Source organism: Chiloscyllium plagiosum, unplaced genomic scaffold (genome assembly GCF_037043375.1).
Source record: "Chiloscyllium plagiosum isolate Xiang-an unplaced genomic scaffold, Cpla_swu_hap1 HiC_scaffold_43, whole genome shotgun sequence".
Classification (NCBI taxonomy): Eukaryota; Metazoa; Chordata; class Chondrichthyes; order Orectolobiformes; family Hemiscylliidae; genus Chiloscyllium; species Chiloscyllium plagiosum.
In genome coordinates, this window is record NW_028270181.1 from 31967993 (window position 1) to 31984691 (window position 16699).

The 16699-nt window shown below is 56.9% G+C and overlaps 1 protein-coding gene across 2 annotated transcripts in view; it reads left to right on the forward strand.

Annotated features, from left to right (window-relative positions):
* LOC122547420 (tolloid-like protein 2) overlaps positions 1–15693 on the forward strand; it is a 160898-nt gene extending 145205 nt beyond the window's left edge. For both annotated transcript variants that reach the window (XM_087982294.1, XM_087982295.1), the window contains one exon: positions 13728–15693. In XM_087982294.1, the coding sequence (XP_087838420.1) occupies positions 13728–13862 (135 nt within the window). In that variant the 3' untranslated portion in view covers positions 13863–15693. The remainder of the gene's footprint in view (positions 1–13727) is intronic.
* The last annotated feature ends 1006 nt before the right edge of the window (positions 15694–16699 follow it).

The following is a 16699-nucleotide window of genomic DNA, read 5'->3' on the forward strand; positions in this document are numbered from 1 at the left end:
CTCTCACACACCCTCGTGCTCTCTCACACACCCTCGTGCTCTCTCACACACCCAGGTGCTCTCACACACCCTCGTGCTCTCTCACACACCCAGGTGCTCTCACACACCTTCGCGCTCTCTCACACACCCAGGCGCTCTCTCACACATCCTCGTGCTCTCTCACACACCCAGGTGCTCTCACACACCCTCGTGCTCTCTCACACACCCTCGTGCTCTCTCACACACCCAGGTGCTCTCACACACCCTCGTGCTCTCTCACACACCCAGGTGCTCTCACACACCCTCGCGCTCCCTCACAAACCCAGGTACTCTCACATACCCAGATGTTCTCTCACACCCAGGCGCTGTCCCACACCCTCGTGCTCTCTCACACACCCTCGCGCGCTCTCACACACCCTCGTGCTCTCTCACACACCCAGGCGCTCTCTCACACACCCTCGCGCTCTCTCACACACCCAGGCGCTCTCTAACACTTTCAGGCACTCTCACACACCCGGGCGCTCTCTCACACACCCTCGCGCTCTCTCACACACCCAAGCGCTCTCTCACACACCCAGGTGCTCTCACACACCCAAGTGCTGTCCCACACCCAGGTGCTCTCACACACCCAAGTGCTGTTCCACACCCAGATATTCTCACACACCCAGGTGCTCTCACACACCCAAGCGCTGTCCCACACCCAGGTGCTCTCTCACACCCAAGCGCTGTCCCACACCCAGATATTCTCACACACCCAGGTGCTCTCTCACACCCAAGCGCTCTCTCACACACTCAGGTGCTCTCACACACCCAAGTGCTGTCCCACGCCCAGGTGCTCTCTCACACCCAAGCGCTGTCCCACACCCAGATATTCTCACACACCCAGGTGCTCTCACACACCCAAGCGCTGTCCCACACCCAGGTGCTCTCTCACACCCAAGCGCTGTCCTACACCCAGGTGCTCTCACACACCCAAGCGCTGTCCCACACCCAGGTGCTCTCACACACCCAAGCGCTGTCCCACACTCAGGTGCTCTCTCACACCCAAGCGCTGTCCCACACCCAGGTGCTCTCTCACACCCAAGCGCTGTCCCACACCCAGGCGCTCTCTCACACCCAAGCGCTGTCCCACACCCAGGTGCTCTCTCACACCCAAGCGCTGTCCCACACCCAGGTGCTCTCTCACACCCAAGCGCTGTCCCACACCCAGGTGCTCTCACACACCCAAGCGCTGTCCCACACCCAGATGTTCTCACACACCCAAGCGCTGTCCCACACGCAGGCGCTCTCTCACACCCAAGCGCTGTCCCACACCCAGGCGCTCTCTCACACACCCTCGCGCTCCCTCACAAACCCAGGTGCTCTCACATACCCAGATGTTCTCTCACACCCAGGCGCTGTCCCACACCCAGGTGCTCTCTCACACCCAAGCGCTGTCCCACACCCAGGTGCTCTCACACACCCAAGTGCTGTCCCACACCCAGGTCCTCTCACACACCCAAGCGCTGTCCCACACCCAGATGTTCTCACACACCCAAGCGCTGTCCCACACGCAGGCGCTCTCTCACACCCAAGCACTGTCCCACACCCAGGCGCTCTCTCACACACCCTCGCGCTCCCTCACAAACCCAGGTGCTCTCACATACCCAGATGTTCTCTCACACCCAGGCGCTGTCCCACACCCTCGTGCTCTCTCACACACCCTCGCGCTCTCTCACACACCCAGGCGCTCTCTCACACACCCTCGCGCTCTCTCACACACCCAGGCGCTCTCTAACACTTCCAGGCACTCTCACACACCCAGGCGCTCTCTCACACACCCAGGCGCTCTCTCACACACCCTCGCGCTCTCTCACACACCCAGGTGCTCTCTCACACCCAGGCGCTCTCTCACCTACCCAGGTGTTCTCTCACACCCAAGCGTTGTCACACACCCAGGCACTCTCACGCATCCTCATGCTTTCTCTCATATGCCATCGCACTCTCGCACACCCTCATGCACTCTGTCACACACACTCGTGCTCTCACACACACACTCGTGCTCTCTCATACCCTCGCGCTCTCTCATACCCTCGTGCTCTCACACTCCAGGTGCTCTCACACACCCTCACATTCTCACACTCCCAGGCGCTCTCTCACACCCTCACATTCTCACACTCCCAGGCGCTCTCTCACATCCTCACATTCTCACACACCCAGGCGTGCTCTCACACCCTCACATTCTCACACTCCCAGGCGCTCTCTCACACCCTCACATTCTCACACTCCCAGGCGCTCTCTCACACCCTCACATTCTCACACTCCCAGGCGCTCTCTCACACCCTCACATTCTCACACTCCCAGGCGCTCTCTCACACCCTCACATTCTCACACTCCCAGGCGCTCTCTCACACCCTCACATTCTCACACTCCCAGGCGCTCTCTCACACCCTCACATTCTCACACTCCCAGGTGCTCTCTCGCACCCTCACATTCTCACACTCCCAGGTGCTCTCACACACCCAGGCGCTCTCTCACACCCTCACATTCTCACACACCCAGGCGCTCTCTCACACCCTCGTGCTCGCACACTCCCAGGTGCGCTCTCACACCCTCACATTCTCACACTCCCAGGCGCTCTCTCACACCCTCGTGCTCTCACACTCCCAGGCGCTCTCTCACACCCTCACATTCTCACACTCCCAGGCGCTCTCTCACACCCTCGTGCTCTCACACTCCCAGGTGCTCTCTCACACCCTCACATTCTCACACTCCCAGGTGCTCTCTCACACCCTCACATTCACACACTTCCAGGTGCTCTCTCACACCCTCACATTCTCACACTCCCAGGTGCTCTCACACACCCAGGCGCTCTCTCACACCCTCACATTCTCACACTCCCAGGTGCTCTCACACACCCAGGCGCTCTCTCACACCCTCACATTCTCACACACCCAGGCGCTCTCTCACACCCTCGTGCTCTCACACTCCCAGGTGCGCTCTCACACCCTCACATTCTCACACTCCCAGGCGCTCTCTCACACCCTCGTGCTCTCACACTCCCAGGTGCTCTCTCACACCCTCACATTCTCACACTCCCAGGCGCTCTCTCACACCCTCGTGCTCTCACACTCCCAGGTGCTCTCTCACACCCTCACATTCTCACACTCCCAGGTGCTCTCTCACACCCTCACATTCTCACACTCCCAGGTGCTCTCACACACCCAGACGCTCTCTCACACCCTCACATTCTCACACTCCCAGGTGCTCTCTCACACCCTCACATTCTCACACTCCCAGGTGCTCTCACACACCCAGGCGCTCTCTCACACCCTCACATTCTCACACTCCCAGGTGCTCTCACACACCCAGGCGCTCTCTCACACCCTCACATTCTCACACTCCCAGGTGCTCTCACACACCCAGGCGCTCTCTCACACCCTCACATTCTCACACACCCAGGCGCTCTCTCACACCCTCGTGCTCTCACACTCCCAGGTGCGCTCTCACACCCTCACATTCTCACACTCCCAGGCGCTCTCTCACACCCTCGTGCTCTCACACTCCCAGGTGCTCTCTCACACCCTCACATTCTCACACTCCCAGGTGCTCTCTCACACCCTCACATTCTCACACTCCCAGGTGCTCTCACACCCAGACGCTCTCTCACACCCTCACATTCTCACACTCCCAGGTGCTCTCTCACACCCTCACATTCTCACACTCCCAGGTGCTCTCACACACCCAGGCGCTCTCTCACACCCTCACATTCTCACACTCCCAGGTGCTCTCTCACACCCTCATGCTCTCACACTCCCAGGTGCTCTCTCACACCCTCACATTCTCACACACCCAGGCGCTCTCTCACACCCTCACATTCTCACACTCCCAGGTGCTCTCTCACACCCTCGTGCTCTCACACTCCCAGGTGCTCTCTCACACCCTCGTGCTCTCACACTCCCAGGTGCGCTCTCACACCCTCACATTCTCACACATCCAGGTGCTCTCACACATCCAGGTGCTCTCACACATCCAGGTGCTCTCACACTCCCAGGTGCTCTCTCACACCCTCGTGCTCTCACACACTCCCAGGTGCTCTCACACACTCAGGCGCTCTCACACATCCAGGCGCTCTCACACACCCTCGTGCTCTCACACACCCAGGCGCTCTCACACATCCAGGCGCTCTCACACACCCTCGTGCTCTCACACACCCAGACGCTCTCACACATCCAGGCGCTCTCACATACCCAGGTGCTCTCTCACACTCTCACACTCCCAGGCACTCTCACACACCCAAGCGCTGTCCCACACCCAGGTGCTCTCACACACCCAAGCTCTCACACTCCCAGGTGCTCTCTCACACCCTCACATTCTCACACACCCAGGCGCTCTCTCACACCCTCGTGCTCTCACACTCCCAGGTGCTCTCTCACACCCTCACATTCTCACACTCCCAGGTGCTCTCACACACCCAGGCGCTCTCTCACACCCTCACATTCTCACACACCCAGGCGCTCTCTCACACCCTCGTGCTCTCACACTCCCAGGTGCTCTCTCACACCCTCACATTCTCACACATCCAGGTGCTCTCACACTCCCAGGTGCTCTCACACACCCTCGCGCTCTCTCACACACCCAAGCGCTGTCCCACACCGAGGTGCTCTCACACACCCAAGCGCTCTCTCACACACCCAGGTGCTCTCACACACCCAGGTGCTCTCACACACCCAAGTGCTGTCCCACACCCAGATATTCTCACACACCCAGGTGCTCTCACACACCCAAGCGCTGTCCCACACCCAGGTGCTCTCTCACACCCAAGCGCTGTCCCACACCCAGATATTCTCACACACCCAGGTGCTCTCACACACCCAAGTGCTGTCCCACACCCAGATATTCTCACACACCCAGGTGCTCTCACACACCCAAGCGCTGTCCCACACCCAGGTGCTCTCTCACACCCAAGCGCTGTCCCACACCCAGATATTCTCACACACCCAGGTGCTCTCTCACACCCAAGCGCTCTCTCACACACTCAGGTGCTCTCACACACCCAAGTGCTGTCCCACACCCAGGTGCTCTCTCACACCCAAGCGCTGTCCCACACCCAGATATTCTCACACACCCAGGTGCTCTCACACACCCAAGCGCTGTCCTACACCCAGGTGCTCTCACACACCCAAGCGCTGTCCCACACCCAGGTGCTCTCTCACACCCAAGCGCTGTCCCACACCCAGGTGCTCTCACACACCCAAGCGCTGTCCCACACTCAGGTGCTCTCTCACACCCAAGCGCTGTCCCACACCCAGGTGCTCTCTCACACCCAAGCGCTGTCCCACACCCAGGCGCTCTCTCACACCCAAGCGCTGTCCCACACCCAGGTGCTCTCTCACACCCAAGCGCTGTCCCACACCCAGGTGCTCTCACACACCCAAGCACTGTCCCACACCCAGGTGCTCTCACACACCCAAGTGCTGTCCCACACCCAGATGTTCTCACACACCCAAGCGCTGTCCCACACGCAGGCGCTCTCTCACACCCAAGCGCTGTCCCACACCCAGGCGCTCTCTCACACACCCTCGCGCTCCCTCACAAACCCAGGTGCTCTCACATACCCAGATGTTCTCTCACACCCAGGCGCTGTCCCACACCCTCGTGCTCTCTCACACACCCTCGCGCGCTCTCACACACCCTCGTGCTCTCTCACACACCCAGGCGCTCTCACACACCCTCGTGCTCTCACACACCCAGGCGCTCTCTCACACCCTCACGCTCTCACACACCCAGGCGCTCTCACACTTCCAGGTGCTCTCTCACACTCCCAGGCGCTCTCACACACCCAGGCGCTCTCACACACCCTCGTGCTCTCACACACCCAGGCGCTCTCTCACACCCTCACATTCTCACACTCCCAGGTGCTCTCACACACCCAGGCGCTCTCTCACACCCTCACATTCTCACACTCCCAGGTGCTCTCACACACCCAGGCGCTCTCTCACACCCTCACATTCTCACACACCCAGGCGCTCTCTCACACCCTCGTGCTCTCACACTCCCAGGTGCGCTCTCACCTCCTCACATTCTCACACTCCCAGGCGCTCTCTCACACCCTCGTGCTCTCACACTCCCAGGTGCTCTCTCACACCCTCACATTCTCACACTCCCAGGTGCTCTCTCACACCCTCACATTCTCACACTCCCAGGTGCTCTCACACACCCAGACGCTCTCTCACACCCTCACATTCTCACACTCCCAGGTGCTCTCTCACACCCTCACATTCTCACACTCCCAGGTGCTCTCACACACCCAGGCGCTCTCTCACACCCTCACATTCTCACACTCCCAGGTGCTCTCTCACACCCTCATGCTCTCACACTCCCAGGTGCTCTCTCACACCCTCACATTCTCACACACCCAGGCGCTCTCTCACACCCTCACATTCTCACACTCCCAGGTGCTCTCTCACACCCTCGTGCTCTCACACTCCCAGGTGCTCTCTCACACCCTCGTGCTCTCACACACTCCCAGGTGCTCTCACACACTCAGGCGCTCTCACACATCCAGGCGCTCTCACACACCCTCGTGCTCTCACACACCCAGACGCTCTCACACATCCAGGCGCTCTCACATACCCAGGTGCTCTCTCACACTCTCACACTCCCAGGCACTCTCACACACCCAAGCGCTGTCCCACACCCAGGTGCTCTCACACACCCAAGCTCTCACACTCCCAGGTGCTCTCTCACACCCTCACATTCTCACACACCCAGGCGCTCTCTCACACCCTCGTGCTCTCACACTCCCAGGTGCTCTCTCACACCCTCACATTCTCACACTCCCAGGTGCTCTCACACACCCAGGCGCTCTCTCACACCCTCACATTCTCACACACCCAGGCGCTCTCTCACACCCTCGTGCTCTCACACTCCCAGGTGCTCTCTCACACCCTCACATTCTCACACATCCAGGTGCTCTCACACTCCCAGGTGCTCTCACACACCCTCGCGCTCTCTCACACACCCAAGCGCTGTCCCACACCGAGGTGCTCTCACACACCCAAGCGCTCTCTCACACACCCAGGTGCTCTCACACACCCAGGTGCTCTCACACACCCAAGTGCTGTCCCACACCCAGATATTCTCACACACCCAGGTGCTCTCACACACCCAAGCGCTGTCCCACACCCAGGTGCTCTCTCACACCCAAGCGCTGTCCCACACCCAGATATTCTCACACACCCAGGTGCTCTCTCACACCCAAGCGCTCTCTCACACACTCAGGTGCTCTCACACACCCAAGTGCTGTCCCACACCCAGGTGCTCTCTCACACCCAAGCGCTGTCCCACACCCAGATATTCTCACACACCCAGGTGCTCTCACACACCCAAGCGCTGTCCCACACCCAGGTGCTCTCTCACACCCAAGCGCTGTCCCACACCCAGATATTCTCACACACCCAGGTGCTCTCTCACACCCAAGCGCTCTCTCACACACTCAGGTGCTCTCACACACCCAAGTGCTGTCCCACACCCAGGTGCTCTCTCACACCCAAGCGCTGTCCCACACCCAGATATTCTCACACACCCAGGTGCTCTCACACACCCAAGCGCTGTCCTACACCCAGGTGCTCTCACACACCCAAGCGCTGTCCCACACCCAGGTGCTCTCTCACACCCAAGCGCTGTCCCACACCCAGGTGCTCTCACACACCCAAGCGCTGTCCCACACTCAGGTGCTCTCTCACACCCAAGCGCTGTCCCACACCCAGGTGCTCTCTCACACCCAAGCGCTGTCCCACACCCAGGCGCTCTCTCACACCCAAGCGCTGTCCCACACCCAGGTGCTCTCTCACACCCAAGCGCTGTCCCACACCCAGGTGCTCTCACACACCCAAGTGCTGTCCCACACCCAGATGTTCTCACACACCCAAGCGCTGTCCCACACGCAGGCGCTCTCTCACACCCAAGCGCTGTCCCACACCCAGGCGCTCTCTCACACACCCTCGCGCTCCCTCACAAACCCAGGTGCTCTCACATACCCAGATGTTCTCTCACACCCAGGCGCTGTCCCACACCCTCGTGCTCTCTCACACACCCTCGCGCTCTCTCACACACCCAGGCGCTCTCACACACCCAGGCGCTCTCACACACCCTCGTGCTCTCACACACCCAGGCGCTCTCTCACACCCTCACGCTCTCACACACCCAGGCGCTCTCACACTTCCAGGTGCTCTCTCACACTCCCAGGCGCTCTCACACACCCAGGCGCTCTCACACACCCTCGTGCTCTCACACACCCTCGTGCTCTCACACACCCAGGCGCTCTCACACACCCTCGTGCTCTCACACACCCTCGTGCTCTCACACACCCAGGCGCTCTCACACACCCTCGCGCTCTCTCACACACCCAGGCGCTCTCACACACCCAGGCGCTCTCACACACCCTCGTGCTCTCACACACCCAGGCGCTCTCTCACACCCTCGCGCTCTCACACACCCAGGCGCTCTCACACTTCCAGGCGCTCTCACACTTCCAGGTGCTCTCTCACACCCAGACGCGCTCTCACACCCAGGCGCTCTCTCACACCCTTGTGCTCTCTCACACCCAGGCGCTCTCTCACACCCTCGTGCTCTCACACACCCTCGCGCTCTCTCACACTTCCAGGCGCTCTCACACACCCAGGCGCTCTCTCACACCCAGGTGCTCTCTCACACTCCCATGCGCTCTCTCACACTCCCAGGCGCTCTCACACACCCTCGCGCTCTCACACACCCTCGCGCTCTCACACACCCAGACGCTCTCACACACCCAGGCACTCTCTCACACCCTCGCGCTCTCTCACACACCCTCGTGCTCTCTCACACACCCAGGCGCTCTCACACACCCAGGTGCTCTCACACACCCTCGCGCTCTCTCACACACCCAGGTGCTCTCACACACCCTCGCGCTCTCACACACCCTCGCGCTCTCTCACACACCCTCGCGCTCTCACACACCCAGGCGCTCTCACACACCCTCACGTTCTCACACACCCAGGCGCTCTCTCACACCCAGGCGCTCTCTCACACCCAGGTGCTCTCTCACACAACCTCGCGTTCTCACACACCCTCACGCGCTCTCACACCTAGGCACTCTCACACACAGGCGCTCTCTCACACACCCTCACGTTCTCACACACCCTCGTACTATCTCACACCCTCATGCTGTCACACACCCAGGTGCTCTCTCACACACCCTCACGTTCTCACACACCCAGGCGCTCTCTCACACCCAGGCGCTCTCTCACACCCAGGCGCTCTCACACACCCTCGCGCTCTCTCACACCCAGGCGCTCTCGCACACCCAGGCACTCTCTCACTCACCCTCATGTTCTCACACACCCTCGCGCTCTCTCACACCCTCGCGCTCTCTCACACCCTCGTGCTCTCTCACACGCCCAGGCGCTCTCACACACCCAGGCGCACTCTCACACCCAAGTGCTCTCACACACCCAGGCACTCTCTCACTCACCCTCATGTTCTCACACACCCTCGCGCTCTCTCACACCCTCGCGCTCTCTCACACCCTCGTGCTCTCTCACACTCCCAGGCGCTCTCACACACCCAGGCGCTCTCTCACACCCAAGTGCTCTCTCACACCCAGGTGCTCTCACACACCCAGGCGCTCTCTCACACCCAAGTGCTCTCTCACACCCAGGCGCTCACACACTCCCAGGCGCTCTCTCACACTCCCAGGCACTCTCTCACACCCAGGCACTCACACACTCCCAGGCGCTCTCTCACACTCCCAGGCGCTCTCTCACACTCCCAGGTGCTCTCTCACACCCTCGTGCTCTCACACTCCCAGGTGCTCTCTCACACCCTCATGCTCTCACACTCCCAGGCGCTCTCTCACACTCCCAGGTGCTCTCTCACACCCTCATGCTCTCACACTCCCAGGTGCTCTCTCACACTCCCAGGTGCTCTCTCACACCCTCGTGCTCTCACACTCCCAGGTGCTCTCTCACACCCTCATGGTCTCACACACCCAGGCGCTCTCTCACACCCAGGCGCTCTCTCATACCCTCGTGCTCTCTCACACCCAGGCGCTCTCTCACACCCAGGCGCTCTCTCACACCCTTGCACTCTCACACACCCAGGCACTCTCTCACACTCCTAGGCGCTCTCACACACCCAGGCACTCTCATACATCCTCACGCTCTTACACACAGGCGCCCTCACACGCTCGCTCTCACACACATGCGTTCTCACGTGCACTCTCTTTCATGTGCGCTCTCTCAAACATGTGCACTCTCACACTCGCGCTCTCTCACATACGCACTCTCTCACACACTCGCGCTCTCTCACACTCTCGTGTTTTCACTTACTCTCACATTCTGTTGCGCTCTCGCAAACCCAGGTGTGTTCTCAAATGTTCTCTCACACCCAGGTGCACACTCACACGCAAAATCTCTTTCACACACATGCTCTCTCAGGCAAAACTCTCACATGCATGCTCTCTCTCTCTCACATGCACGCTCTCTCTCATAGACATACACACAGTGTGTTCTTACACACACGTTTGTTCAATCACTTACGCACTCTCACACATTCTCGCACTCACACATTCTTGCACTCTCTTGTGCTGTCACATACCCAAGCGCTGTAACACACCCAGGCACTGTCACACACATTCACACTCTCACACACGCTCGCACTCTCACATACACACTCGCGCTGTTACACACTCGCTCGCGCTCTCACACTCTCACATACGCACTCGCGCTCTTACACACTCGCTCGCGTTCTCACACTCTCATGCTCTCACACACTCTTGCGCCCTCAAACGGTCTCTCATACTCTCTCGCACACTCTCTCACACCCTGGCGCTGTCTCACACATATGCTCTTTCTCACACTCACAGTCTCTCTCTCTCTCACGCCTGGTTTCTCACACTCTGTCACTCTTACACACTCTCCCACCTCTCGTACGCTCTCTTGCGCTCTCACACAGGCACTCTCTCACACGCACTCACACACACTTCCGTGCTCTCTCACGCTTTCTCACACACAGGCACTCTCTCACACGCACTCACAACACTTACAATAGACAATAGGTGCAGGAGTAGGCCATTCTGCCCTTCGAGCCTGCACCACTATTCAATATGATCATGGCTGATCATCCTTAATCAGTATCCTGTTCCTGCCTTATCCCCATAGCCCTTGATTCCACTATCCTTGAGAGCTCTATCCAACTCTTTCTTAAATGAATCCAGAGACTAGGCCTCCACTGCCCTCTGGGGCAGAGCATTCCACACAGCCACCACTCTCTGGGGGAAGAGGTTTCTCCTTATCTCTGTCCTAAATGGTCTACCTCGTATTTTTAAGCTGTGTCCTCTGGAACACTTTCGCACTCTCACACACTTTCTCGTGCTCTCACACTCTCACGCTCTCTCACACCCTCTCAAGCTCTCTCACACACAGGCACTCTCTCACACGCATTCACAACACTTTCGCACTCTCACATGCTCTCACGCTCTCTCACACGCCCTTGTGCTCTCTCACCCCCAGGCGCTCTTTCACATCCTCACACGCTCTCTCACACCCAGCCGCCCTCTCACCCCTGGGCGCTATTCACACCCTCACGCGCTCTCTCATACCCAGGCGCTCTCTCACACACCCAGGCGCTCTCTCACCCCCGGGCACTCTCTCACACAGCCAGGCGATCTTTCTCACATCCATGCACTCTCTCACCCCCAGGTGCGTTCTCACACCCTCCCACTCTCTCAAACCCTCGCGCTCTCTCAAACCCTCGCGCTCTCTCAAACCCTCGCGCTCTCTCAAACCCTCCCACTCTCTCAAAACCTCCCACTCTCTCAAACCCTCGCGCTCTCTCAAACCCTCCCACTCTTTCACACCCAGGAACTCTCTCACACATCTTCGCGCTCTCTCACACCCTTGCACTCTCTCACCCCCGGGCACTCTCTCACACCCTCACACTCACTCACACCCTCGCGCTCTCTCACACCCTCACGCGCTCTCACACCCTCACACTCTCTCACCCCCAGGCGCTCTCTCACCTCCAGGCGCTCTCTCACCCCCAGACTCTCTCTCACCCCCAGACTCTATCTCACCCCCAGGCGCTCTCTCACCCCCAGGCGCTCTCTCACCCCCAGGCGCTCTTTCACCCCCAGGTGCTCTCTCACCACCAGATGCTCTCTCACCCCCAGGTGCTCTCTCACCCCCAGGCGCTCTCTCACCCCCAGGCGCTCTCTCACCCCCAGACTCTCTCTCACCCCCAGACTCTCTCTCACCCCCAGGCGCTCTTTCACCCCCAGGCGCTCTCTCACCCCCAGGCGCTCTTTCACCCCCAGGTGCTCTCTCACCCCCAGATGCTCTCTCACCCCGAGGCGCTCTCCCACCCCCAGGCGCTCTCTCACCCCCAGGCGCTCTCTCACCCCCAGACTCTCTCTCACCCCCAGGCGCTCTCTCACCCCCAGGCGCTCTCTCACCCCCAGGCGCTCTTTCACCCCCAGGTGCTCTCTCACCCCCAGATGCTCTCTCACTCCCAGGTGCTCTCTCACCCCCAGGCGCTCTCTCACCCCCAGGCGCTCTTTCACCCCCAGGTGCTCTCTCACCCCCAGGTGCTCTCTCACCCCCAGATGCTCTCTCACTCCCAGGTGCTCTCTCACCCCCAGGCGCTCTCTCACCCCCAGGCGCTCTCTCACCCCCAGGCGCTCTTTCACCCCCAGGTGCTCTCTCACCACCAGGTGCTCTCTCACCCCCAGGCGCTCTTTCACCCCCAGGTGCTCTCTCACCCCCAGACGCTCTCTCACCCCCAGGCGCTCTTTCACCCCCAGGTGCTCTCTCACCCCCAGACGCTCTCTCACCCCCAGGTGCTCTTTCACCCCCAGGTGCTCTCTCACCCCCAGGCGCTCTCTCACCCCCAGACGCTCTCTCACCCCCAGGCGCTCTCTCACCCCCAGGCGCTCTCCCACCCCCAGGCGCTCTCTCACCCCCAGACGCTCTCTCACCCCCAGACGCTCTCTCACCCTCGCGCTCTCTCACCCTCAGGTGCTCTCTCACCCCCAGGTGCTCTCTCACCCCCAGGCGCTCTCTCACCCCCAGGCGATCTCTCACACCCAGGTGCTCTCTCATATACCCTTGCATTCTCACACATCCTCGCGCTCTCACACTCTCTCACACCCTGGTGTTGTCACCCACCCAGGCGCTCTCTCGCACTCATGCACTCACACATTCTCGTACTCTCACACACTCTCGCGCTCTCACACATTCTCACACTCTAACACACAGGTGTTCTCTTATGCTCTCACAAGTTCTCACATATACTCTCGCACTCTCACACTCTTTCATACACTCGCTCGTGCACTCACACGCTCTCTTTGTGCACTCACACCCAGGCGCTCCTTCACATCCATGTACTCTCTCTCTCTCACACACTTTTCACACTGGGACACATACTGTGGCGTGTAAATAGCAGCATATTTGCCTGTGATGCCTTTTGTGGCTGAATATCCTCAACACTGGCCCTAGAGCCATAGAAATAAAGAATCAAAGGAAACTAATGCTGCTATTGGAATCCGAATCCAGTGACAGCCATCACCTTCGGACAAGTCGAATGAGACCAGCTGGGATTCTAAAGGAAGTGGGAAGTGAAAACCCCCATTTTAAAAGAATCCTCCCACAACTAGAGCCCTGGCTTGTGAAGGTTTCACTTCTGAGTGCTCTGTTGACTAATGACCTTCATTCTCTTTTCCGTTGTCCTAGCCCCCGGAGGAGATCTATTCCGCAGGGGACTCGATAATGATTCGCTTCCACACTGATGATACCATCAATAAGAAAGGTTTTCATGCTCGGTACACCAGCACGAAATTTCAAGATGAATTACACACGAGGAAATGACCAAATAGGAGCCTTCATGAAGGACTGCATTGAGAACGCTGCGGCTTGCTCCCATTGTACCTTTGACACAGAAGAGTTGGAACTGAAATCCACAGTTGGTCTTGGTTGAAATTGTCAGTGATTCCTGACCAGAAACAAACCCTCTCTGTATTCCAAACAACTTCCTCAATGTTATATGCCCGCATTGTTTCCGAAAACAATTTCTTTATCCAATCGCTGTAGCCCAAAAGACACAGAAGTAAAACACTGTGACTCCCTTACAATTAGCTTCCTATCCCTGCCATTCCTGCCCCTGCCATTCCCATCCCTGCCATTCCCCTTCCCACCATTCCCATCCCTGCCATTCCTCTTCACACCATTCCCATCCCTGCCATTCCTCTTCCCACCATTCCCATCCCTGCCATTCCTGCCCCAGCCATTCCCCTTCCCACCATTCCCATCCCTGCCATTCCTGCCCCAGCCATTCCCCTTCCCACCATTCCTATTCCCATTCCTGCCCCAGCCATTCCCCTTCCCACCATTCCTATTCCCATTCCTGCCCCAGCCATTCCTCTTCCCACCATTCCCATCCCTGCCATTCCTCTTCCCACCATTCCCATCCCTGCCATTCCTGCCCCTGCCATTCCTACCCCAGCCATTCCCCTTCCCACCATTCCTATTCCCATTCCTGCCCCAGCCATTCCTCTTCCCACCATTCCCATCCCTGCCATTCCTCTTCCCACCATTCCCATCCCTGCCATTTCCATTCCTACCTTTCCCATCCAGTATCTGAAACAATTCCTACCGTGCTTTTCGGATGTATTTCCACACGAGCAGCACAGTATTCAGAAGCACAGCGTTTCAATGTAATTGTGGTCCTTTCCTCACCAGATGCTGTTTAAGTACTGAAAGAACAGCAGTGTTGTGGAATTTTCCCCATTACCACAAATGTACGTTTGAAATTTTGAAAAACGTGGAATAGTTCTTTCAGCCCCTTGAAATGTTACAGGAAATAATAGGTGTGGAGAAAACCCACTGATCTTTGAACAGATGTGTTGGAACTAAGCTGTTCAACCTCCTGAAATATGGAACGCAATGAGACTAGGAGAGCCAGCACCAGGGGCTACAATATTTAGGACTAGCTGGAGATGGTTTTCACCTCAGCAGCCAGCAACCCAAGCAGCTGCGATGTTATCACAACATTTCATTGAAAGAGGGGAATAAAAAGAGAAAGGTTATTTGAAAACTATACTTAAGATACATTTGGAATTGCAAAATTTCAAAAGGTATGTCTGCTTGCATGTAAACTGCAGGTATTTGTTGATCTGCCCAGCGAGCGGTTTTTAATCCAACATCTATATGCATGGAAGAAAAATCCTGAAAGATAAGCCTTAATTCTAGTGAAATATTGTACAGTACTGTACATCAGAAACTGTATTTGAAGTATTTTGTAGCTAGTTGTCGCCATTCACTGTAGATAAATCATATTCAGTTTATTATTTATTCCTGAGAAGGAACACAGTATGACAGAAGGATGGTTGAGCTCTTGAATCAACTCATCACATTTTTGCGTTCTATGTAAAGGAGTGAAATTCTTTCCAAATACACACCTTGCATTTAACACAGTGCTCCAGAGCTGCCCTATTACCCTTGTATAAAAATAGAATTTCCCTCAAGAGCCACATCACCTCTCAAATATTCAAACCAAGTTCTCCACCTGTTTGATCCAATGGGCTGGCTAGGAAGGGCAAGTGCCTAAAAGGTTTAACTTTTATCAAAAATGCATTGATTCTTGATTCATGATTTCTTTTCTGTTGGACCTGAAATAATAAAAAAAAATTCTTAAAGCGTTCATTAAAGATATGACATAGATAATTCTTTGATGAATGCAGGGGTGGGGCAGAATGCACTCAGTGGACTGAATGGCCTGTTCATGCAAACATGACTCTGACTCCATGAGAAATTATTTCTGTGGGAATTAATTTTGATGTTTGTCCTTATGATGTTCTATTCTGAGTTCAGGACATAAGTCAGCTTTTGGAACCACATGGAGGGGGACTCATTGAAGACTTAAGCAGGCGTTTGGAGAGGTGTTGTGTGCAGTTGAACTGCTTCTGCAGGCCCCCCCCCCCCCCGCTTCCTCTCTAACTGTTGGGATCTACAGTGTCTATTGGGATTAGTGTAGGAGAGGTCTGGTTTCTGATATAGAACTACAAGAGGCCCTTTGTATTAAACATATCGCAGTTTATTGCATGTTAGCAACAAGTGGCAGGTTACAGTGATATGATAGACCTTGTTACAGAAACTATAAGGATGACCTTGGTGTTCAGTCACTCTCCTTCAAGATGCTGCCCATTCGTCCATCTGAGATCATCCAAGGTACTACTCTATATTAACCCTTTCCGATCCCTGTACCCCTTTCCACGAAGGGTGAAAACCCTGACAGTTATCAACAATAGCCTGTCCATAATGGCATTATATAGATTTCAAGATGGTCAGGCACTCCACTTTGGGAAATTGTGAAGAGGCAAAGACTACATTACAGTGTACAGCAACTTGGTTCTTGTATTTCAAAACCCACCATGGCAGATGGTGCAATTTGAATACACTGAAAACAATTCTAAATAAGAGTCTAATAATGATATGGATCCCTTGTCAATTAGAGTCGTAGAGTCTTAGAGATGTGCAGCACGGAAACAGACCCTCTGGTCCAACCCGTCCATGCCGACCAGATAAGCCAACCCAATCTAGTCCCACCTGCCTGCTCCCGGTCCATATCCCTCCAAACCCTTCCTATTCATATACCCATCCCAATACCTCTTAAATGTTGCAATTGTACCAGCCTCCACCACTTCCTC